The sequence below is a fragment of the Malaclemys terrapin genome, chromosome 11 (genome assembly GCF_027887155.1).
Source record: "Malaclemys terrapin pileata isolate rMalTer1 chromosome 11, rMalTer1.hap1, whole genome shotgun sequence".
Classification (NCBI taxonomy): domain Eukaryota; kingdom Metazoa; phylum Chordata; order Testudines; family Emydidae; genus Malaclemys; species Malaclemys terrapin.
In genome coordinates, this window is record NC_071515.1 from 67,999,814 (window position 1) to 68,025,019 (window position 25,206).

General features: G+C 43.9%; 1 protein-coding gene across 7 annotated transcripts in view; it reads right to left on the bottom strand.

Annotated features, from left to right (window-relative positions):
* Positions 1 to 25,206, bottom strand: part of KALRN (kalirin RhoGEF kinase) — a 732,870-nt gene that overhangs the window by 64,861 nt on the left and 642,803 nt on the right. For 5 of the 7 annotated variants that reach the window (XM_054043354.1, XM_054043355.1, XM_054043353.1 and 2 more), the window contains 8 exons: positions 20,921 to 21,051; positions 10,502 to 10,568; positions 9,134 to 9,237; positions 6,373 to 6,442; positions 4,312 to 4,398; positions 3,325 to 3,417; positions 1,671 to 1,721; positions 595 to 672 (listed from right to left, as the gene is read on the bottom strand). In XM_054043354.1, the coding sequence (XP_053899329.1) occupies positions 595 to 672; positions 1,671 to 1,721; positions 3,325 to 3,417; positions 4,312 to 4,398; positions 6,373 to 6,442; positions 9,134 to 9,237; positions 10,502 to 10,568; positions 20,921 to 21,051 (681 nt within the window). Of the gene's footprint in view, positions 1 to 594; positions 673 to 1,670; positions 1,722 to 3,324; positions 3,418 to 4,311; positions 4,399 to 6,372; positions 6,443 to 9,133; positions 9,238 to 10,501; positions 10,569 to 20,920; positions 21,052 to 23,367; positions 23,464 to 25,206 lie in introns of all 7 variants that reach the window. The other 2 variants (XM_054043358.1, XM_054043359.1) reach the window with 1 other exon arrangement.

A 25,206-nucleotide genomic window follows, 5' to 3' on the forward strand; every position in this document is an offset into this window, starting at 1 on the left:
GTTCTTTATTCTCATAGTCACCAACTGTGTTTCCAAGACAGAAGATTCCATGTCTCCAATGGAATGTTTTTATACCTGTTTCCAACTATATTCCCATTATAATTTTTGAGCTAATATTTAAGACATGCTGGGCCTAATTTTGGAGTTTAGGCATTTTACCAGGACAGACAATTCCTGCGTTAAATGATGTACCAAGTTGACCAATTCAAGAGCCCTTTCTGAAGCTGCTCACACCCTCATGTCAAGCTACCTCACTCAAGGTTTTGGGTTATCATGCTAAGCAGCAGAGGACTCCTACTGAGGCCACTCGTTCTGGCAGAGCAAATAAGTCTGCAATTCAAGCTTTGAAAAGCAGTAACAGGCATCAGATTTTGATGCCTGTACAGGATTGTTCCATTTTTAGAACTACAGGTACACATTTGCCCCACCCCTCTCCCTGAATCTCAGAGGAATATAGCTCACAGTTAAGAGAGCAGAATTCTGGTTAAAGAGGCTGATGGACAATCTGTGGAGATAGTAATTGAAAAAGATGCTCATAGCCCCTTGAGCACTGCTTTTTAAGCTAACTGGTGTACGAGCATGACAGATGCATACCTCAAAGCCCTGAAGACGGCCCAGGTTCATCATATCATTGCAACGTTTTGGTACAAGGCACATTAATTCAACTGCTTTCTGTTAAATACAAACAATACATTAATTATGAGAAGGCCAGAGCACTCTAAGGAAAAATTAAACACAGGCGCCACCAATCAAATGAAAAACGAATGAGGCATGCTTGTTTTTAGAAGTTATAAAGGCATGATTCTGGTGCATCTCGGTCAGGGGAGGGCAAACTATGGCCTGCAGGCCAGATCCACCCTGTGAGGGCTTTCAATCCAGCCCATGAGATTGCCAGCCCTGTGGCGCAATGGGGCTAAGAAAGGCTCCCTGCCTGCCCTGGCCCCATGCCGTTCCTGGAAGCAGCCGGAACCATGTCCCTGCGGCCCCCCGGGGGGGGGGTGGGGGGGTGGAAGAGAAAGAACAGAGGGCTCCATGAATTACTATCAGCTGCAGGCACCGCCCCCTGCAGCTCCCATTGGCTAGGAATGGGGAACTGCAGCCAATGGGAGCTTTGGGGGTGGTACCCACAGGCAAGGGCATCACACAGCAAAGCTGCCTGCCCCACCTCACCCCCAGGAGCCACTGAGACACATGCTGGCCACTTTCGGAAGCGGTGTGGGGCCAGGGCAGGCAGGGAGCCTGCCTTAGCCCCACTGTGCACCATTGTCACCCTGGAGATGCTTGAGGTAAGAGGCGCCAGGCTGGAGCCTGCACTCTGCACCCCCAACCCCCTGCTGCACCCTGCACCCCCTCCCCCAGCCCTACATTCATAGCCCTGCATACAATTTCTCCACCCAGATGTGGCCCTCGGTCCAAAACATTTGCCCACCCCCGATCTTGGTGTTTCACTAATGTCAATGGAAGGTCTGGCATGCAGGCACGGGCCCCAACTACATGTAGCTTAATTGAGAAGAGAAAATAAATTAACTTAAATGAAACATGGAATAAGCAATTGTTTCTTTGCTCATCTCCAATATTCTATTGGCAATTTGCTTTCTCTCTACAAAATTCCACTGAATTATTCAGCAATAGCTAGATAAAGCAATAGAGTCTAGGATATGAAAGTATACCTCTATATCAGAGCATTCCAGCCCAGCTTTCTCACTGTATCTCAGGAAGTCCTAAAGAAAGCAAGACAGTTCTCATGAAGATGTTTTAGGAAAGATACCCATTATCTAGTTAAAAAAATCCGCCAACGAGCAACAGGATGTAACTCCACAGAAAATGAAAGATGTACTTAGACAGCACTTTGAGAATCTGAGAAACTTAATATAAATGAATTAGTTTTCAAAACATGCTTGTGAGGTAGGGAAAATATCCTACCCATTTTATAGATGGGGAAACAAGCACAAAAGGTTGAATGACTTGCTGAAATTCACAAAGCAGGACAGGACAGAACAGAATGTTGACTCAGTCCCCTCTTTTAAGCCACAAGACCACACACTTGAAGATGCCCTTTTTTCCCTTTTGAAATCTTATAGACTAATGCAATTACTTTTTTGCAACTAGTACAGTTACCAAAGTGTGGGCTGATGGTAGTCAGTTTGAGATGTTAAGTAGCTTAAATAAAAGCCACCAGTACCTTTATATATTATGGGCCAAATTTCAGAAGTGATTCACATTGGGCAACTAAAATTAGACACCTCGGGTTAAATTTTAAGAGATGAGCAGCTAGAGTTGTGGAAGAAGTCAAGAGCTGTGGGTGCACAGAATCCTTGAAAAATCGTGTGTGTCTAAGTTGGACTCCCAAAGTAGACACTGAAAATTTGGATCTATCCATTTCTCATTCTAGGGCACAGGATATCAATGTACAGAAGCTCGGTACACATCTGTTAAAAGCATTTGCCTTCATTCAGAACCAGTCTGTGCTGGTGATATTTCTAGATCTGTTTATTCCATTTAGAGCTGGCCAGAAAACAGGAATGCTTCTGGTGGGCATTTCCATGGGAAAAATCCTCATTTGAAATTTTCTGGTCAGAAAATAACTTATACCCCATAGGAAAATTTGAAAAATTAAGAAAGTATGTGTAAGGGGAAAATGAACTATTTCCTTCAGTGACTGTTTTCCACCTTTTGCTAGTTTTATTTTCTAGGGGTGGGAAAAAAAAAAAAGTTAGCAGTGGGCATTTTCCAACAATCATGAAATGAAAAATTCAAAGTTTAGCTTCCCCGCAAGTTGTTCGTTCCCCCCCCCCCCCAAAATTTATCAAAATGAGATTTGATTTTTTTTAAAAAAAAAAACTCATTTTCAATGAGGCCTTTTTTTTAAAAAAATGAGAAACCTCAAAAGCTTTGATCAGCTCCAATTTCAATGCAACTCATGCAGAACATCCCTAAATCTTGCTAGAATAATCAAAGATTTGGTAAAGCAACTGAAGTGTCTCAAAGAACAAAGACCAACATACATAAGACATTAGCCATCATCAGCTACCAAATTCTGTTCTCAAAGATGTCTTAACTGGGGCCCCTCTGCTGACTGGATGTCGGTCTATCTATAGACAAACAAATATTGTAGGGGCCAACATATAATGGAGCTTCTCTTCCATTAACTTTTCACTTGAGTTAAAGAGATGGTTTGTTACAACATACCCCATAAGATAATTTGAAATGTCAAATTGAGACAAACCTCATAAGTTACAATGAAATTCAGACTGATTCAAGTCAAAGTCCAACGCAAGATGAAAACGATCCATAGCTTAACCTGAATTGCATCTTTCCACTCACCTTGAGTAGAAGCTGGTACTTGGTTATTCTTTGAATAGGTTTGATTAAGAAGTCACTGAGGGTTAACCGTTGGTTTATTTCTTGTTGTACCTCCTAAAAAGTAATATTAATCACCACAATATTAAGAAATAGTTACAACAAACCACATGAATACATTTATAGCTATTCTAGTAGCAAAGACAGGACATGGTAAGTGACACTCACAAAATAAAGATTAAAGAGTAATTTTCTGCCAGAGCAAGAGGAGATTTTAGAAAACCAAAAGGTTTTCAAAATCTGCAAGTGTCCCTTTTTGGCATATACTGGGCAAAATACTCGGAAGCTAATCTAGAGATTTGGGATTCATTTTCAATTTTGAGCTGGTAGAGCAGGAATTAGAGATCTCTAGACTGCTCTTCCCATTATAGTTGGGTGATGGCCATGAAGAAATCCCGAAGAGCATGAAAGGTTGCGGCGACATACCCTTTAATGAAATGAAGCACCTTCCCCTTGTTACTCAAGTTTTGCATTATAAAGTGTGGATAGCCCCAAAGACTTCCTGGAGTGAACATAAAAGTCTAGGGAGGGGGCAGAATTATTAATTCTAAATCACCCAGCAGAATAATAAACCCCCTAAACACCACAACAGTTGTCAGCCAATTATTCAAACAAAATATACCTCACCCAAAGTCTTGACTATTCTTTGCAAAGATCACAGCTGGCAAAGGCCATTTCAGACAGAGAGAGGAAAATGAATTGCACTTTCAGAATGCAATAGTCTAGCCATTAATTGGAAAGTAATAGAAGAATGGGAATTTGATATAAATATTCAAGGAATTGCTGGAAATGTTTACTGTTTCAGTAAACAATATACAAGAATAAATCATATCACAAAATCCTTTACTTTAGCCAAACAGCCAAAACCCATAGGTTTTTGGGTAATTCTCCTTTAATCTCACATCATAGGTTTAGGCAGCAATAGTACCCAGTGAATGTGGCCAACCTTACCTCAAAGTAGGCATCATATTCAGCTACTACGTATTCTGATCGTGGTTTATTTTGACAGTACACCACATACATATGCAATCTCCTCTCCTGTGAAGGCAAGATGCACAGGAGTCTAGTAAGATATTAGCTACTATATTTTTATTAAATGATTGGAGTGGCAGAAAGATGCTAAAACTGCTGTTTGATCATGCTCATTTACTCAAAGGTGCAAAGCAATGGAATCAGGTCTGTTCTAGCTGACCCTGAGTCTCTCCTTGATGAAAAGCAATCAAGGCAGTATTCCTTCCACATAGAATATTTACACAATGCAGCCCTGATCCTCTAAACACTTAGGCACTTGAGTAGCTTTACTTTGGCAAGTGGTCCCACTGAGTTCAACAGTGCTACATATGTTTGACAGATGGAAGCTTTAAACAAGGGGCCAGATCCTAACTGCATGTAATTCAGCATAGTGCCACAGAAGATTTATGCTAGCCAAGGGTATGGTCCAGTGTTTTTACTTTTTAAAAGTAACTGAACACCAAGAAGTTGGACAACATACTTTAAGTTAAAAGCCAACATGCACTTATTTAAGCTGGGGTGGGCAAACTTCAGACTGCAGGCCATGTCCTGCCTGCCAGCCTTTTTAATCCGGCCCTCAAGCTCCTGCTGGGGTGCAGGGTCTGGTGCTTGCCCTGCTCCAGTGCTCCAGCCGGGGAGCAGGGTCGGGGGCCGCTCCATGTGGCTCCTGGAAGCAGCAGCATGGCCCCCCTCTGGCTCCTATGCATAAGGGCAGCCAGGGGGCTCTGCTCTGCACACTACCCCTCCCTAAGTGCGGCCCTCGCAGTTCCCACTGGCCAGGAACTGCAGCCAATGGGAGCTGCGGGGAGGGGGGGTGCCTGTGGCTGGGGCAGCATGCAGAACCACCTGGCTGCGCCTCTGTGGAGGAGCCAGAGAAGGGACATGCTGCTGCTTCTGGGAACAGCTTGAGGTAAGCGCTGCCTGAAGTCTGCACCCTTGAACCTCTCCAACCTTCTGCCCCAGCCCTGATCCCCCTCCCACCCTATGAACCACTGAGTCCCAGCCCAGAGCACCCTCCTACATCCCTCCTCCAAACCCCCTCATCCCCAGACCCACCCCAGAGCCTACACCCCCAGATGGAGCCCTCACCCCCCCCCCCCCCGACACCCCATTCCCCACCCCCTGAACTCCTCATTTCTGGCCCCAACCAGAGCCCGCACCCCAACACCAATTTTATGAGCATTCATGGCCCGCCATACAATTTCTATTCCCAGATGTGGCCCTCAGGCCAAAACGTTTGCCTACCCCCGTTTTAAACATTATGGCAACCAATGATAAACTGTAAATGTATTGATGAAAACTATTCTTAAACACATGATCTTCAGAGAACACTGCATGCTACATGCCAATGTTATTTCAGTCTTGCATGATACAAAGTATTCCTTGCAGGAAAAAAATACAGTGTCGATAACCAAATGAGAACTATTCTTGGAAAATGTGTTTTTGCTCTCTGCACTTCAGCCAAAAAAGAAAAAATAATTAATAATGGAGTACATCAAGATGTGCTCAAGTTTTAGTCCCTTCCATTTTGTGCTTTTAAAAAGCTAGAGACGCCTAGCCAGGAAATAAGTAAATTGCTTTCAAATCTTAATGTCACATGTATATGTTCAGGTTGTTGGTGCCAAGATACAAGACACAAGGAAGGTGATGCATCTCTTATTGGACCAGCTTCTGATGGGGGAAGGGACACGCTTCCAAGCTTCACAGAGCTCTTCCCCTCAGTCTGGAGAAAGTAAGCAGAGTATCTGAGCTATATACATGCTCAGTCCCTCCAATCCAAGTAGCAAATTGGGGGAAGGGGGGCACACACTGCCTCTGGTTTTATGATTTAGGGAATTGAGCCATTCAATAGCTGAGGAAACAAAAGCGTAAGCCTTATTTTATATCTGGATTAAAAATGTTAATACATGAGCATAGCAAATCAATATGGTCAAACTGAATTTAGAAGGAAGACTTTTTTGGAGAAAAAAAGTTAGTGAAAATCAGAACGTAGAAACTCACATGTTTGATAAAAAGCTGTGCTAAACGGTCATGTTCCTGGAGACATTTTTCCAGTTCAGCCAGGAAAAAACTAAAAGTAAAGAAGATAAGCAATTCAGAATATAGTTTCCCCTTCCTATCCCCACCACACCTCCTCCCCACCCCTAGAGAATTCCACAATAACTAAACAAGAGGGGGAAACTTGGCTTTTTCCTTTAGGTTCAACATGCACCTATCAAAACATTATTGGGATGGTGGAGGCAGAAGGCAGAAATTTAAGGGAAATCAGTTCTTGGATTTTAAAGTGTTCACTTTTACTCTGTTCTGTGGTTTTCATTAGAGCTGGTTGAAAAATGCCAAGAGACATTCTGCAGAAGTTTGGAGTTATTTACCCCCTTCCCCCCCCCAAACAAAACATTTACCAAAAACTGCTTCTGAAAATTGAAATAAAATGTTCAGTTGGATAAGAACCATGAAAAGTTTTGACCACATTGAAAATGTCTGTAGAAACCTTCATTTTGTCCAGGGGCGGTTCCAGGCACCAGTGCAGCAAGCACATGCCTGGGGTGGCAAGCCGCGGGGGGCGGCCTGCCAGTCCCTGTGAGGGCGGCAGTCAGGCTGCCTTTGGGGGCATGCCTGCAGGAGGTCTGCCAGTCCCGTGGATTCGGCGGTGGGGACGCTGAAGGCGCGGCACCAGCAAACCTCCTGCAGGCATACAGCTGAATCCGCGTGGCCCAGCGGACCGCCTGCAGGCGCGCCGCCGAAAGCCGCCTGACTGCTGTGCTTGGGGCAGCAAAAACCATAGAGCCGCCCCTGATTTTCTCTAAGGCTATTTTTAGTCACTAAACATTTGGACTACAAACTTTTGACCAGCTGTAGTTAGTTATCAGTGTGTAAGTATATGACAAACCAATATTTACGTTGACCTGCACCTTTGGAGACCTCTAGCTTGAATCCCTTTTAAGGAATTTTATTTAGATGCCTAAAAATGAGCTTTGTTTAGGTGCTTTAGGTTTCTAGAGACCTTTATAGTTTTTAACAGCCTTCAAAGGAGGTAGAACCTCCAGCAGCTCTCTTATGTTGAGCCATTTCCAGCTTGAATGCCTTCATGGATCTTAACCGCAGATGCCTGGCATGGGGAGAAGCATTGTCTGAAGTAAACAGGTCCTGGCAAGGTCCAGGGCCTGCAAAGGAAGCTTCACTTCAGAGAGCCGTGCATAAAACTAAACATTTCAATGAGGTACCCGGTAAGTCTTGGAGGTTCAAGTTCCAACTAATATAGTGTTTTTAAAAAGCAGAAGGGTCAGGAGTTTGATAGTCAACCCTCCCTTTTGCTGCCCTCAGCTAGAGGAGAATCATCACAACTAGAGATTGTGTAAGTGGTTAAACACCAAAAGCAGCACGAAGAGAAGGCTAAAACAATGCGGTCCTGGCCTGTGACTAGTGTCTATGGTAATAAAAATATTCATAGTAGCAACAGTAGAACTGGTGAGGAGCAAGGACACTGCACAAACTCAGCCAGATGGAGGTCTATAGCCGAAGAGACCTATAACCATTTATACTTTGATTTTACTTGAGTTTATACATACTTTCTCCCACTCTACATAAAGAGTGCAGGTGTTAAAAGATGTAGATAGCATTAACGCTATCTTGTGCCAGACTCACAGGTCAGGGATATGCATTTCAAGAATTCCATTAGAAGAAGTCAATAGAACTATAGATAAGAAATCATTAACACAAATCTAAGTCCGTTTGCTTCTCTATGGGAGTTTCATTAACAATACAGAAGATCTAGAGGAAATCTGACCTTATTTAGAAAGGTCTGGAGAACATAAGAATAAATGTCTGAATTCAATATTCTAATCAGGCACCTTGCAATGTGCAATTAAAATAGTTTGTTGAAACTCAATTCAGCTAAGCCAAGCTCTGTGGCAGCAAGCTGTAGCTGTTGAAATGTTTATGAATGCCAGAGTTGAAATGCACTTCAGAGTCAATGAGACTATTGTTCTCGTAGGATTTAAAAAGGGGAGGTGGCAATGGCTGTCACGTTCAAGGTTAAAAGCAAGTCGTTGCTCACATTGTAAATAAAAACCTATTTCTGGGACTTGAAATAAGCAATCTTGGGCAGATTTCTGGGGGCTAGTGTCCAGCAACGTACCACCACCTTGAGGAATTCCTAAACTTTCTTGTGTTTGACCCAACTTCTACGTTTGACTAGAAAACATGGACTGATACTGCTTTTCACCTACTGTTTTCCCTTTTCACATATGTGCACCATTCCTTCCAGGTCCATGTCCAGTTTAGCCTGTTTTTACCATTCCAGTCTGAATTTTGTTTTACTGGGACACATCGCATGGGCTGATTTTCAGAGGTACTGAGCATCCACAAATCCAAGTATCAAAAACTCTAAATTAAACCCAGTCAGACTGAGTGAAAATTGAACCCACTTATTTTATAGGCCTACCATCCAATGACATAGAATTGTCAACTTCAGGAATCTCCAGCATCAAGATTAAGACCACATTTTAGAAGCAAAATAAAAAGCTGTTTTCTGAAGTGCTAGTGCCTGCTGAAGTCCAGGGGAGCAGAGGGTACCTCTGAAAATCATGCCATTTTGATTTGGAGCCCAAAGCTTGCAAGTTTGGACCTCAATGACTTGCACAAAGTCCATTCAAAGTAAATTTGGTAGTTGAGCCAGGTATAGAACCCAGGCACCCTGGTTTCCAATTCTCTCTCCTTTGCTGAAGTAAACTTGTCAACGATACTTAAAAATCCAACTTACTCCTTGTGCCAGTCATAAATCTGGTGGATATTGCCAAATACAATCTTGTCTTTCCCTTTCATATCTTCAGTAACCCCTTTTTCTTCTATTCTCTTCATGAAGCCCTGTAGTATGAAAAAGCAGTGATTAATAACCCAGCTGAAGAATAATTATATGTGCTTGTCCTGAAAAACAAACAAGGTTACATGCCATAACTGGTAGAATCCTCTCTTTAGAAGAAAGCCAGGTACTTAAAATACATGTTATGCAGTTTAAAACCAGACACACACCTTATATTTTAAATTACACACTTTGCTTAAGGAAAAAAAAAAGCTATAAAGGGATTTATTCTGCAACTTCTCAAAGGTTTGTACAAATCTATTGTACTGTCACTAAAGCGGCAAGTTAGAAAAGTTACATAAGTGGTTTGTCCAAAATTCTTGGGTTCCCTGATAAGTACAAGAAGCTAACTCTGCACAGATAAGATTCTTTTCATTAAGGGGGGGCGGGGGGGGGGGGAGTATTTCTTGGGTGCACAAAACCATGTAGTAAATTTAGTCACAAATAGGATTTCTCACTCCTGAGCATTCCATTTGAGTCTCTGTAGCATTACAAATGTCAGTTTACATTTGCCTCACACTTCACTATCTGAGTAAGAGAACTCTTGAGTTTTAAAAGCTTGGAAGCCTTTGAAAGCCACCACTAAATTGTTTGGAAGCATTCACTGAACTAGTGAGTTTGCAAAAAGATTTCCCAAGAGGTCACTTGTTTTCAGTGCCTTTGTTTTTTGATCCTCACCTTGGAGCAACTAGTGTTGTCCGCTGAATACCTCTGGCATCAGTATCTAGGTATTGATAGTGCACTCAAAAATTGAAGCATCCAAAATTAATGGACGCTCTTGAAAGTGTGGGACAAAGAATAACTTTAATATAGTTCCTTTCATCCCAAAGCGTGTTACAAACAAAACTCACCGGCTACATATGGGCCTGAGACAAAGATTGGATCAAGATTCCAGATTTGAACACCTCTAAAAATTGGTATTTTGGTTTGGGCCCTTCTCTAAATAAAGAGAGTGCCATTATTAATCAGTTCCAATTTCAGGTAGGATCTCTGTCTAATAGCAACAGGAGACTACAAGAAGTGCAAGAAGAAAAATCTATTTATCTGGAAGACTATACTACAGCTGAAAGGATCTCTGGATCACAACCCAAGAGAAACAAATCAGCCAAGATAAGCCTTTGCACACTTCATTGTAGGTTTTAAATTTAGTATTTGAAAACATTTCCTTTAGGCACTTTTTAGCACAGTATCCAGTTAGTAGGACATCCTTTTTGCCGATTTGAGCAATTACAGCCAGAGTTTAAAGATATTAAATGGACTTTAACTCACCTCTACCACGATTCCCAAGTCTTTGACGTAGTCTTTCTCAGTCTGCACCAGCTCATTTAAGACAAACCTAGATAAAAATAGCTGCATCATTTCTCAATATGAGTTACCGCCTCCATCACACACACAGTTTCTAACCAACAAAGACTACAGCCTTATTATAGTTCACATGACCTAGCTCTCCCTCAACTCAGCTTCATGCGTAGGTTCTGGAACAATTTTTAGAGTGGGGGTGCTGAAAACCACTGAACCAAAACTAAACCGTGTATATGATGGAAACTACTTCAAAACCAGGGGGTGCTGCTACACCCTCAGCACCCCTAGTTCCAGCACCTATGGCTTCATGGCTCAATAGTTATTGTCTTATGAAAACTTAACCCTGTCAGTTCAGAACATTCTTCATCTGTGCCAGAGGTGGCTGAAATCCTTTTCACCAGGGTTTGTTTTTTTTAAAATCCTGGGGTAAAGACAATCAGTTGGTCTGATTACACAGAAAAAAAGCCCAGTTACTTATTCTAAACTGTCATTCAAGAGGAGGTTGCACACATGTATTCTACTTCGGGGACTAAAACAATACCCATAGGAGGGTGCTCCGAGTCTATTTAGATAGAGAAACCAGTATAGCTTTCCTAAAATTAGCATCAGAGCTTGAAGCAGTTGTAACTGCATAGTTTGGACTGAGTGAAGGTGTCCACAAAGGACCACATAGCAGTCCTACAAATGTCCGGTATAGGGACATCCTTTAGAAAAGTTGCTGAAGTAGCTTGAGCTCTGTAAAGTGGGCCGACAGTCACTGTGGAGCACTGTTCACTACCCCTTCTGCAGCTGTAATATAGGAAGTAGTAATCCACCTGGAGATTATATGCACTGCGACAGCTTGACTTCTCATCCTATCAGCATAAGAAATAAAAAGAACAAGGCAATAGCTTGAAGTATTTGGTCCTGTCTAGATAGAACACCAATATCCACCTTACATCCAGAGTATGCAGATGTTCTTCATTGAATGCAGCGTCAGAAAAAAGATTGGCAAGTATATAGTCTTGTTTAAATGAAATGTCAATACTACAGATAAAAAGTTGTGGATGTGGCCTCAAAGCTACTTTATCCTGGGGGGGGGGGGGGGGAGGGAGAGGGAGAAGAGAAAGAGCACATAAGGAGGCCCTGCCACTCTTCTGGCCAATATAATGGTCATTTGGAAGGATGTCTGACAGATGGGCCAAGAACAGGTGGCCAAAGCTCAAATTGAGAGCCCATCAGAAGAGCCAACACAAATTGGAGGTCCTAAAGAGGTACTGTATCTTTAACAGGAGGAAAAAGCCAAACAAACAATCCCTTAAAAATTATCTAGAAATCATGGGGGTGGGAGGCAAAGGTGGAGAGGAGAAGAGATCACCTGGATAGGGGGATGGATAGCTGAGACCACTGCTAAGTGAAACTTCAGGTTGGTTAGCAAAAGACCTGAGGAGCAACAGGTACTCCAGAATGTCCTGAATCTTAGCCTCTGTGATTGTATTCCATGGAGATTGGACTGTATAGCAAAATATGCTTCCATTTAGCCACAATTAGTGGGGCTAGTGGATTGCTGCCTATTACGCAATATTTCTTGAACTGCCACTTAGTAGTTCCCCCCCCCCCCTTGACCTAATCACTCAACATCCAAGTTGTGAAGTGCATATTGCTGGGATTTGGGTGCAACATCTGTCCATGTTGCTGGGATAGCAGATCCATGAATGAGGGTAGAGTTGAGAGGCTGAGAAGTTTAGAGAACTAGCATGGTCTTGACCAACCTGACATAAGAATAATCTTGGCATGACCCTTTTTCTATTTGAGTATATTCTCAGGCATGAGTAGGATGGGGGAGGAATCCAGCCATATAAATCCAGTCCCCCATCTAAGAAGAAAGGTATTGTATAGGGAGTTTGAACTGAGGTCCACTTGAGAACAAAATTGATGCCATTTCTAGTTGTCCTTTGTTGTGAACAAGAGGACTGTTGGAACATCCAGATTTGGAAAATGGCCTTGAAAACATTGTTCTGCCTAAAGCAGAGGGTCCCTGTGGCACCTTTGAGACTAACAGAAGTACTGGGAGCATAAGCTTTCGTGGGTAAGAACCTCACTTCTTCAGATGCAAGACATTGTTCTGCCTGAATCACAAGTGATTCCCTCGAATCTCCTGCTGAGGTGATAAGCAGCCAAATCTGGGAGCCAGGTAAGTGAGTGACAGTGGGACTAATGCCTTTCCTGATGCAAAAGAACCATAGCTTCTTGAAAAAGCTAATCAGATTGTGCCACTCCCTGTCAGTTTAGGTAGTACATTGCAGTTGTATTGTCATGTAGTATCCAGAATGACAAGCCTTTGATGTAAGGGAGAAACATGTGGCAAGCCCTGTGAATTGCCTAGAGTTCGATGACCGTGATAAGAGTCACTTCATGCTCCATCCATAAAGCGTGGGTTTGCAGCCAATCAGAAAGAGATTAATGACTGTCTTGAATGGAAGGGGGAGAGAGAAAGTGTACGCCGCCCCCCCCTCCCCCCCAAACACACTTGAGTCATCCACCATTCCAGGGAACACAGGAGCACTAGAAGTACTTGGATCAACTTGTCTAAAGGTGTCTGTTCAGTTGATAGACTAGCTTTAGCCAAGTTTGAAGGGAGCACACATACAGCCAGCATATGTTGGGTCACATAAGGCTCAGTGGTCTCAGATGTACCTGGACTGCGTGGTGGGGTGTGTTCTGAAGGACATGCACAGGTGGCGAATGGCCTGAAACCTGTAGTGAGGGAGGAATACCATCGAGCTTGTAGAAGCAAGTAGTCCCCACATAGAAAATATGGCCCTAATTTGGATTTGCCTTTATGCAGCATGAAGCCCAGACAAATCAAATAAATGGATGGTGACTTGAACATGGTAGAGAACCTGCTGTTTGGATTTGCCTGCACCATCTAATTGTTCAAATATGGGAAGATGTGAATTCCCCTCTTCTTCAAACAGACCACTGCCACCACCACCAGGAACATGGTGAATACACACAGGAATGACAACAGGCCAAAGGGAAGTACTGTGTATCAATAGTGTTGACCTGCTACTGCAAATCTCTGGATGCTACCAAGTCACAGGCGGTAGGCATCCTGGAGATCAAGGGCAGCAAACCAGTCTGTCCTAGATGACAATGAATGATTGACACTAGAGAGAATCAAAATCTTGTGCTTGATTAACTTGTGGAAATTTCAAGGACCCAGTATGGAGCGGAGATCCACTTTGGACTTTGGGGGGGGGGGGGGGGGGAGGGAAATCAGAAAATATGAGTAAAACCCCTTTCCCGGATGTGGATGGGGAACAACTTCTTTAGCCCAGAGAGAGCAGAATCTGAACTTCTTGACAGAGCATTGACTCATGAGAATGGTCCCCGAAGAGACAGGGTAGGAAGGGTGATTGAATATCCTAGTCTCAGCAGTCATCCATTGTTATACCTTCCCAAGCATTGAGGAAGTGAGACCCAATCTGTCCCCACATGGAGGGAGGGGAAAAAAATCATAGGAAGATTCCCGATTACAGTATTGCTGTCCTCAAGGAAGAAGTCAAATAGGCTGCTACCCCCAAGAATGACTGGTTTGAGGGTCTTCTCTTCTGTGATGTGCACTTCCATCTTGAAAACTCATTCTAACTTGATGGGTATTGCCTATAAACACTGGCGTTGATACTGCTGTTGATGTGATCTGTATTGACACCTCTTGGGTGCTTGGGCATAGATCCCCAAGGAGCCAAAGGGTACCCAGAGAGTCCTTAAATGAATGTAAAGTCTCATTGGTCTTCTCTGAAAAGAGAGACAAAAAAAAAAATCCATCAAAACTTGATATTCTCTATAGTTTGCTGAGTGTCTGGGGCTATGTTCAAGTTATGCAACCACAAGGCTTTCTTCACTGCTATTTCAGAGGCCATCATCATCCTAAAAGAAGTGTCCACTGCATCAAATACAGACTGGAGGGATGTTTTGCCTATGATGCAGCCTTCAAGTAATGCCCTGAACTCCTCCTGTGCATCCTCCAGAAGGAGGTCAGTAAACCCAGACATCGAATCCCTCCCTGTTAACAAAGCTGTATTTCACTAACAGCATCCGCTGGTTTGCTACATGCATCTGGAGAGAGGATGTGGAATACATTTTTCTCCCAAACAATTTGGCCCTTTTTCACTGGAGGTTGATTTAAGTCTTCCTGGACACGCTCTCTCATTGGCAGCTGTAACCACCAAGGAATTTGGAGCAGGAAGAGAAGAAAAAGCATGCAAAGTCTTGCAACAGGACATGATAATGTTGGTCTGTGAGCTCAGCTGTGAGAGCTAAAAAGGCTGGCATGTTCCATAAAGTCTTTGCTAGCTCTAGAAGAGTGTCATTAATCGAGAAGGCAGACACCTGGAGAATGAATACAAGCTTGTGCGTGTTTCTCTTGTACAAGCTCAACTTCTATGCTTAAATCTGCCACCATTCTCCTCAGCAGATCTCGAGAGCCTAAAGTCCTCGGGGACCAGAGAAGAGGAGTATGGCATCATCAGGTTTTCAGGTGAGGAGAACCATAGGTGCAGACTCCAGGGATGAAGCATCCACAGGAAAATAAATAAATAAAAAGATAGTGAGTGCTGAGCACTCACTGGCAGCCCCACGGATAAGGAAGGTAGAGGGCCAACTGTAGAAAAAAAAAGGTGGGGGGGGGGGGGAAGAAGAGGAAACTTCACAGGTAGCTCCAGCTCAGGCCATGGGCAGTGAGAAGGAATTGAAGGGGACTGGGTGGTGCTGCCCTTATATAGCCTCAGGAAGGGCAATGAGGAGAGATGGGGGGGTGTACACCAACCCAAAGGGTATGGCTGCACAACAAAACAAACCAAAAACCCACCTTCCCAGCTCCAGAATGCTGGTTGCATTCACATTTAAGATGATATGTGCACCACCCAAAGAACTAGACCCTTGCCCAAAGAACCTCAACTCCACATATGAGAGAGGGTGCATAGAAGAGACACTACAGCAGTAGCCATGGAATCTGTTTAAGTACTTTAAAGCCTTGTGACAGATGAGTATTTTGTTCCCCCTATCCCCTAGAGAGCCTTCCCATGAGTAAAGTTCATTTATTCTGGCTTTGCATAGGCTTAAAGGAAATGGTCTAATTTTCATTTCTTGAGACTCAATGCTAGGAGAATGAATCCCATTTCCTTTCCAAAGGACTGATCTCTTATAGTAAATAATGCAGGTGTGGCAGTCAAAGGCTTTATGCTTCTTTCAAAGCCAGTAATTCTGGATAACCGTCATCTAAGGAAGCTTCAATGCACACAAACACGTATCAGTCAAACTGATTAGTTGCATAGGGTTTTCTCTACATGACAATTTCAAGAGTTATACCTGTCTTACTACAGACAGTCTCCCTCTCAATTACAGAGAGAAAGTTATTTAGCACTATGAACGAAATTCCATCCAAGCTCAAAATTCAATAATGAGTAACAAGGTAGAGGAATGTTTTCATGCCTGGTGTCACACTGTATACATCAATCAACAGTGACCCTCTTGGAATGACAGCTCTGTAGAAACTGTGCTATATGGAAGCCCTGGTAAAGACGGATACAGAAAAGAGGTCTAGGGATAGGCATTCTGAAGAGGAAACGGAGAGCACATGGGCTAGCAAGAATTCTGAAGATAAAAGACATGTTTGGTGATTGGTAAAAACCCCAAAATTATTTGATAAGACTAAGCACTAACTGAAGTGATCCTGTGAGCCAGACTTAACAGGTGGGTGAAGGCATTCTGAGCTCATGTCTCATAACAGAACAGCTGTTGGTATCCTGCAAGATTAAAACACTCTACAGACAAACTACTGAGATGAAACAGCAATGATGCCACCATGTGCCATTTCACATGGAAAAAACTTCCCTGCCTCCAAAATCATCATGAACTAAGATGAAACATGAAGACAATACCATAGCGATGTGAGAGGTACGGAACACCTGTGAGACATAGGGACATTGTCACATAGTGTGATGGCAGTGTTGGTAGCACTCATTCATCTTGGTTAGGGAAAGATGAGGGGAACTTTCTGTAGACCCTCTGCATGAAGAGGTCATGCCGCTCCTTGTTTATTTAAATAGCAAAATCCAGCCCTTTTGGGCAGGAGCTATGAAGTGGCAGTGGAAATGCCAGCTGTTCATGTGTTCCAAGAACCACTCTGCTAAGTTCCATACACATGTAATAAATACATGCTGGGCAAACTGTTGCTCCTTTACAAAGCAGCAGCACGTATCCCTGGGCAAGCATATGCCCTATGCTGCTGTTCCCCTGGCTGACCTACATGTCCCTGCAAGGAATATGCTACACCTCTTTTAGCATGGATATACCAACAGATTTACTAACTGAGAGGGAATCCCTGCACTTACCACTAGGTAGGACTCCTGTCCTGTTGCTATCCAGGAATTCTGGATGTTGAGGGAAGAATCACTCCCTGTTCTCTCAAGAACACTTCTCTCCATCTACACTTATATCCATTAATATGAGGCAGAATTTGGCTTTAAGTGTCCAGATCAGAATCAAACACCAATGGTGCCAGTGCTGCAGTGTTCATAGGTCTGAGGGCTAGAATTTAAGCATCCTTCAGGATGAATTGTAGCAACCTCTAATGAACGAAGGTGCAGGATCAGTTTTGCCAACACAGATACAAAGCAAAAGGTACACGTATTCTTGCTTCAGGAGCTTAGTTCAGCATCTACATGGTACATTCACTCAACACTATAGAAGACCACATGGCTTCCCCCTTGCCCCATCATTTGAAACAGACATTTGTGTTGAATGTCACTTGATATTTTTATATCCATTGTTTTATCACGTATGACACATGTAATTTTTTTTAAATCTAAAAGAGGGACACTGCCAGAGAACAAGTTTCCTTACCTGTGTTTACTGTAAGTTAGCAAAAATGAAGTCATTTACAATGATGTAATTGTGGGGAATACAGGCATATTACATGCCTTTTTCTGTTATAGAAGGTATTTTCTTCTATATGGTATTGGAGGGAGTGTGGGGGACTGTCAAGTGGATATGGACTGTTTCCTCACTTTAAAAACAAACAAGTATTCGTATATATTGACAACGCCCTCAAATTTACTCACAGGTATATCACAGCAATCAGAAAATATCCCTTTAATCTGGTAGAAATACTTTAGCAATATCTGCTGGAATAGGGGTGTGACACGGCACCCCCTATTCTTCAGTGATATTATTAGGACATTATAAGCTAAGTTCCCTCTAAGCTGCACAGCAGACTATAGAGGGCTGTGCAGGCACGCAGCCACAGAGGCCTGGAGAGAAGAGAGGAGCAAATTGGGGCATGAATGGCTGCCGGCAGAGAGAGGTGCCTCTCCTTTGGAGCTGCTGCCACATTCTTCCACCAGGAACAGTTACCACCATGTAAGGATGGCCTTCTTTTCTTGCCCAGCAGAATTTGGTACCTTAGTGGTCCAGGGGTAGCGAATTCTAAGGGATGGGGGTTTTGGAGCTGCGCCTCTTCCCTGGTCCCGTAGCTGCTGCAGTGAGAGGGCGATGTGTGTGTCCGTCCATCCATCCTCTTCCCCCCCCCCCCAATCACAACCCTGGGGCAGCTTGCACCCCAAACCCCTCATCCCCAGGTGCAGTCCCAGCCCCATGCCCTCACCCCTCCCACACTCCAACCCTCTGCCCCCTCCCATACCCTGAACCCCTCAGCCCCACCCCTGAGCCCACACTCCCTGCATCCTAACCCTCTGCTCCAGCCCTGAGCAACCCTCCCCTCCACACACATGCCAAACCCCTCAGCCCCACCCCTGCCACATATCACCTCCATATTGGTGCACATAAAATTCATTCCTCACATAGGATGTAAAAACTTAAAGGGAACATGAGAAAGTATTTTATGCAAAGTAAGTCAGGTGCGAGGTCATTGAAGAGGTTATGATTTGCTGAATGAATCTCCTATTTGTATGCATGTATCATTTTTGTATCTGAAGTTATGAATATTGACTATGTATCTGTATTTCAAATGTAGTTACACGTGGGTAACACCCACTAGACAAGATACTTTACAGTTTGGAATCCCCTGTGATCTAGATAGAAAGTAAGTGCAGCTTGCCCCTTAAGAATCTGCAGCCTGCTTGTATCATCTCTTAGGGTGAGAATCTGCTATTAATATATACTTAGATTGGATATAAAGTTTAGTTTGCATATTTTATTTGCTAGGTAATCTGCTTTGATCTGTTTGCTATAAAAGATAGTCATTTAAAATCTTATAGTTAAACTTATTTTTGCTTTATCTAAACCAGTGTGGGAGAATCATAACTCGGGGCAAAAGGCTATTGCATATTCCTCTCCACAATGTGGAGAGGAGGTAATTTTATGAGCTTACACTGTACAGTTCCCTGTGCAGCACAAGACAGTATAACGTGCCTAAGGAGCTGGAAGTAGCTTTCCCATGCAGGGGCTGGGCAGAGAGTCTGCTTGTAACTGCAGCTGGGTGTGTCCCTACCTATAGGTATTTGTAGGCTGGAAGGCTTTGTAGCTTGTCACAGCAGTGCAGTGTAAAAGGGAGCCAAGGCTGGTGGGTCGGGGACTCAGTGGTACCCCAGTTCTACATGGTGCCGCAAGGGGAACCTGTCACAAGAGGCTCTCGGCACAGAGATTAAAGGTGAAAGCACACATGCATGTGTGCACAGGAGATTACCACCTATGGATAGGATTTTGCAAGTCATCTATTGTTTGTTTACTGGGAAATAGGGGTCATAATTTGAGCTCTGATTTGAGCTCCTTAATAAGTTATTAAAAACAAGAAATCAAGTGGCACCAGATACAGACCACTACCAGAAACTAAGTAGCTGAAGGAGAGAGAAGCGGACTGATCCTGAAAGCCACTCGCAGCTGTTTCTAAACATTCTGGAGTAAGGGGAATTATTTGGCCTGAAAAACAGACACAAAAAGATATGTAGTGCACAGCTGCCAAAGCTCTTTCTGCATTTCAAAAGGCCACGTGTATAGATATGTACACAATGGCAAGTGTCTGTAGTGAAAGGCTAAGAAGCTTGCAATGGTAAACTAGCAATTCATTAATCAGACCGATACTGAAACCAAGTATGTGCAATATTGGGGCAATCTTAGGAGACAGATAAGAGTTTCTCTCTCAGAGGAGTTCTCTACAGGTAAAGCTGGGTGCTGATCTCCTCTAACCTGCCTCTCTCATCCATTCAAAAATACATTATAAAAAAGAATCACACTTCATCTATGATGAATACATCAAGCTCCTCACCAAATTGCTTCTCTGGCTTCTGCATCAAATTCAAGGGACTTATACCAGCTTTCAAAGCCCTATGCCACTTTGCTCCTGCTAGCCCCTCTCAACTACATCTTCCCCCCATCTGGTTTCCTTTCCATGCCTAGAACCTTTCCCAAACCAGTCTGCTATTCCTCCACTGACTCACTCCTTAAACACTTCCATGAGGCCAATGCATCCTAGACTTTATTTGAGGGGAAAAGCTAAAGAACTAGGTTAATAGTGCACACACTGCAAGGTTTCATAATCAAAGCAGCCACATGATCTTATTGTTATAACCCTTGACTTCCCTTCCCCAACCCTCACTGTCTCTCATATCCTTGCCTCCTGATAAACCTACTGTAAGGCATGCCTTAATTTAGATAAGTTTCAGAGTAACAGCCGTGTTAGTCTGTATCCGCAAAAAGAAGAACAGGAGTACTTGTGGCACCTTTGTTAGTCTCTAAGGTGCCACAAGTACTCCTGTTCTTCTTTAATTTAGATAAGCACTGTCAGGGCAGGAGTGTTCTCTTGTCTGTAAAACACCACATTTCTGGTACTGTATAGATAAAAATGAAGATCTATCTAAATGAGCCACCACCCCCTCAGCATGTATATGGAGCTTTGACATCAAAGCCTTATTTTGTAATGCTAAAAAAAGGGGATTCCCCTTCTCATGAGATTAATTGCTGTGCAATAGTTATCTCGCTGTAAAATCCTAGTGGAGACAAGGTACCTGAAGTGGCTGAGTGAGGTTAATACTTTACTGCCCTGCCCCAGCAGTCACCACGCCTAGTTTACCTCTCAGTTAGCTACAGAGTCTTGTCTCCACTAGGATTTTACAGCAGGATTGAGAATGGTTCTTACTGGTAACTTTAGCTATTCTACAATAAAGATGCACCATTTCCCCCTCTTCCCTGCAGTGCAGAAAAAGGCATTGATCGAATATATTTTTTTTAAATAGACTGAGAAAACCAGACGAGCATAGAGAATAGAAATCCAGCCTTCAGAGTACCAGTCCTGTGCATTCTTTGCCAGAGCAGTGTCTCTAATTTATAGCTGTGCACACTTCTATAGGGTGTATGAGAGAAATAAAAAGCAGCTAGATAACTTACATCCTGCCTCTCATTGCTTTGGCTTTTTGTTCCTCTTCAAGGTTTCTTGGGGGAGTTGAAGGCGTCATCCCTTCATTTAAACACCCAGTGCCATCTTTTAAGCTTCCTCGATAAGTTCCTCCTTCTAGGGTCTAAAAACCAAAGCATTATAGAACAAATGTTATCCTTGATCTACAAAGCTAGAGTTACCTTCTGTTGCAATAGTCGCCTCAGCAATCGTGAGTAGTGGAAACTGAAAACAGACTAATGGGGCACTGCCACTGCCCCGCCTCAGAGGTTTGGTTATATTTCAAGTGGATATAGAAAAGACAACCTGAAACCTATAGTCTGATTCACTGCAGCACAGCAGAAAGCATACACCATTAAGCACAGGATGAAAAATGTTGGTTATGCTAAAATAAGCATCTCAAAATTGTTCTGAATAATCTGCAAAGAGAAAAATCCCATGGCCTTCCAAAATGTGATAGAATTAGGCTACAATAGGGTTACCATACGTCCGGATTTTCCCGGACATGTCCGGCTTTTGGGGGCTCAAATCCCCGTCCGGGGGGAAATCCCCAAAAGCCGGGCATGTCCGGGAAAATCGGGAGGGCTGGGTGGTGCTCGGCCAGGGCCGGCGGTGCGGGGCCGGGGGCATGGTGCCGGGCCGGGGTCCGGGCTGGGAGCCGGGTCGGCCGGGCCGGCGGGGGGCCGGGCCGGCCGGGCCCGCGGGGAGCCGGGCCGGCGGGGAGCCGGGGTCCGGCAGTGCTGGGCGGGCCGGGGGTGGTGGGCCGGGGCCGGCACCCCAGGGCCCGAGCCGACCCAGGCTGGAGCCGCCGGGGGGGCTAGCCTGGGCTGCGCCTCCTCCCCCCCACACCCTCCTTACCTGCTTCAGGCTTCCCGCGAATCAAATGTTCGCGGGAAGCAGGGGAGGGGGCGGAGACTTTGGGGAGGGGGCGGGGTTGGGGAGGGGGTATGGGCGGGGCTGGGGGCGGGGGCCGTGGAGTGTCCTCCATTTGGAGGTACAGAATATGGTAACCCTAGGCTACAAGCATTTAGAATGTTGTTCTGTGGAAGATTAAATGAAGATACCTTCCAGTAAAGTAACATACAAAAAACGGAGACATTGGTCTGAAACCCATTAAATATTACTGAGTTCACTACGGGGGGGAGGAGGAGGGAAGAGAAGAGGGAAGGGAGAATAGATATCCTGCTATGAAAACCTCTAACAGACTTAATATGCACTTTTTATGTTTATCAGTCTCACTCTAATTTAAACCTTTCTGGTAGCTGTGAAATTGCTAGAAGTTACTCTTCTTTTCTAGTGTCCTGCTTCTCCAGTCACAACAAGCCTATTTCATTCTGAAATACCTGTTTCCTTCAAATGCTCAACTTCGCCCTCATCCAAGAGCATACAACCGTGAGGACAATACTTTCACCAACTAGATACTATCTCTGTGTGCTGAAGTCTCAGACTGAGAAAGCACTGAAACCAAATTACTACTTCTATGGCGGAATCACTTTGCCAGATAAAGCTGGTTCCACAGAGTCATAGGAATTCCAGCCCCGCTTGTTTTATTATTCTCCTCACCCTGAAAATGAGTGCAAGAAAATGAACCTTCACAGGCTCAGCATTAGGTCTCCCTCAACTCTTTTTCATTGAGCAAAACTTGTTTAAGCTGTAGCATTTGCCCAAGTTTACAGGCCCAGGGATGTTTTACCCTATAGAGGATTGTTTCAAGGAACAATTAAAGGAAGCCAGAATCATCCCTTCCACACTATAAGCAACTGTCCAATAGAAAGATTGTAAATTGCAAATGCATTACAGTAAAATCTAGAATAAGTCCTCTGGCTTGAGTCTATAGGGCTTTCACCATGGTAGAGATCAGAACAAAAAAAAATTGTTTTTTTAAAATAGCAGAAGAGAAAGTGACACAGGTGGTGCTTTAATTTCAATAAGGTTAATCACAACTATTATACATGAAGAGGTTAAACAATTTTGCTATTTAGTAGGAATGTAAATTCATTAAAATTTTCAGAGAGACACACTTAGCTGTCCGTTATTGCTTGACCTATTTCATAGCTAAACTCTCATGGTAAAAAAAAAGTTACCATATGATAAATAAGGCCTTGCCTTTAATATAATCCAAATGTTTATGTCTGTTCTGAGGAATGGCTCTTAGACACAAATATATGAAATTCACCAGTATCATACAGTTCAAAGGCTATACCATGCTTTGAAAAGTTAACTGACTTTGGTGCAACATCTGCACAGAAGCTTGCAACTGCATTTAATTTTAGTTGTGGAGTAACAGCTATTAGAACTTCTACACTGAACTGGAGAGTCTAAAGGTTAATAAAAATGCAGCAGGTGCAAAGCAACAAGGAAATAAGGCAGACTGTCAAACTCATGCTACAGATACAAGTTATGCCTATTCTGTAGAGAATTTCCAAGACACTACACTTACCAGCTTACTTTTGACCAACTTTTCTATTGCACTGACAAGATCCGCAGCAGTTGGGACATCAGAGGAGCTCTGACGAGCAGCTAGCAAAGAGGAGGACTGCAAGACACCAGTTTGCAAAGGAAAAGCAGGTTAGCAGGATGAGAAGGGGTTAGGAAAGTGACCAAACCAGCAATCAGCGAGGTAATGTTTGGGACTCAAGCAGGAAGAACATGGGCGCGTGAGGATCACATGCATGGTGTTAGGTAGCTGACTGTCACCAGACTAGCAAAGCACAGAATTAGCACTGGAATTCTGGTGGCATTTCTGTGCAGGATTAAAAAATTAGTTGCTAAAAACAGGTTTAAAAGGGCGACCATATTTCCCAAAGGAAAATGGGACACTATAGGGCTGGCCCGACCCACTGGCCTGAGCCTCCCTCTAGGACTGGCCCAAGTCATTCGCCCAACCCTCCTCCTCTGCATATGGCTGGCATTACCACTTGCCTCCCTCCCCATTTTCCTCTGCACCCCTCTCCCTTTTGGGGGGGGCAGAAGTGGGCATTTGTCCCTGATCAAGTGGGCATGATCAAACAGGACAAATGCCCACTTTTGTAATAAAATAAAACAACGACAACAGCCAGGACAAGGCTTAAAAAAAAAAAAAAAAAAAAAAAAAGGGACAGTCCCAGCCAAAACAGGATATATGGTCACCCTATAATTTAGAAAAGCAAGTTTCCTTACTCATGTTGCAAGTCACAGGTAGATTATAATGAATAAACACTTTAAAATTCATTTTCTTCCTTTCCAGGATCTCAATAGTTTTACAGACACTACAAACTGATCTTGCTTACCCAATGGTAGACAATACGATCACCTTGATTTTACAAGTGGGAAAGCGAAGGCACACCGGGTTAAAAAACCACGCAATTTTCAAGAAGTTAATGTGACCAGCACTCCTTGGGAAAACAACTAAGGCCTTGGCTACACTTGCAGCTGTACGGCGCTGTGAGGTAAACCTGTCTTCGTACAGCTGAGTAGGGAAAAGCGCTGCAGTCTGTCCACACTGACAGCTGCCAGCGCAGTGGTGTGGCCACACTTGCAACATTTGCAGCTGTGTTGGGAGCGGTGCATTATGGGCAGCTATCCCAGCATTCATGTGGCTGCAATGTGCTTTTCAAAACAGGGGGTGGTGGGGTGGATTGTGACAGGGAGTGTGGAGGGAGAGAGAGTGCTTTATGGAGCATGTCAGCTCTCTATTTTGCAAGTTCTGAACTCCCGGCCCCCTGCTCATTTGTTTACTCACTCAAAGCAAGCTGCAAATTGTTTGCTTTTCTCTGCAGTAAGAGCTTTGAAACCAGCACTTCCGCATTCCTGCAGCCGGAGAGGATTGGCCACTTGACAAGGTGATTTGTAAACGCTTGCAGCGCAGTACTCTCACACCCGTGAGTGGTAGCCACTCTGCTGCAGCGGTTATTCCTCTCGGAGATGTGGAGTACCTGCAGTGGCATACCCAGAGAGATACAGTGCTGCAAGTGCCCTGCCAGTGTGGACGGGGAGTGAGTTACAGCGCTGGGGGAGGCTTTACAGCGCTGTAACTTGCAAGTGTAGCCAAGGCCTAAGTCAGGCATCAGGTGTCTTGTGTTGGGCATCCAAAAACTGAGGCAAAGTCAACAACTTGGGCAAGGAATTTAGTCAGTTTCACTTGCTGGTTCTCATACATTAGCACCCTTCTACAACATTTGGGTTGCAAAGTGGTTTTTTTTTTTTATTTTAAAACTATGGCCAGGCCCAGGGCCGGCTCCAGGCACCAGCTTAACAAGCAGGTGCTTGAGGCAGCCAAGGAAGAGGGGCGGCATGTGCA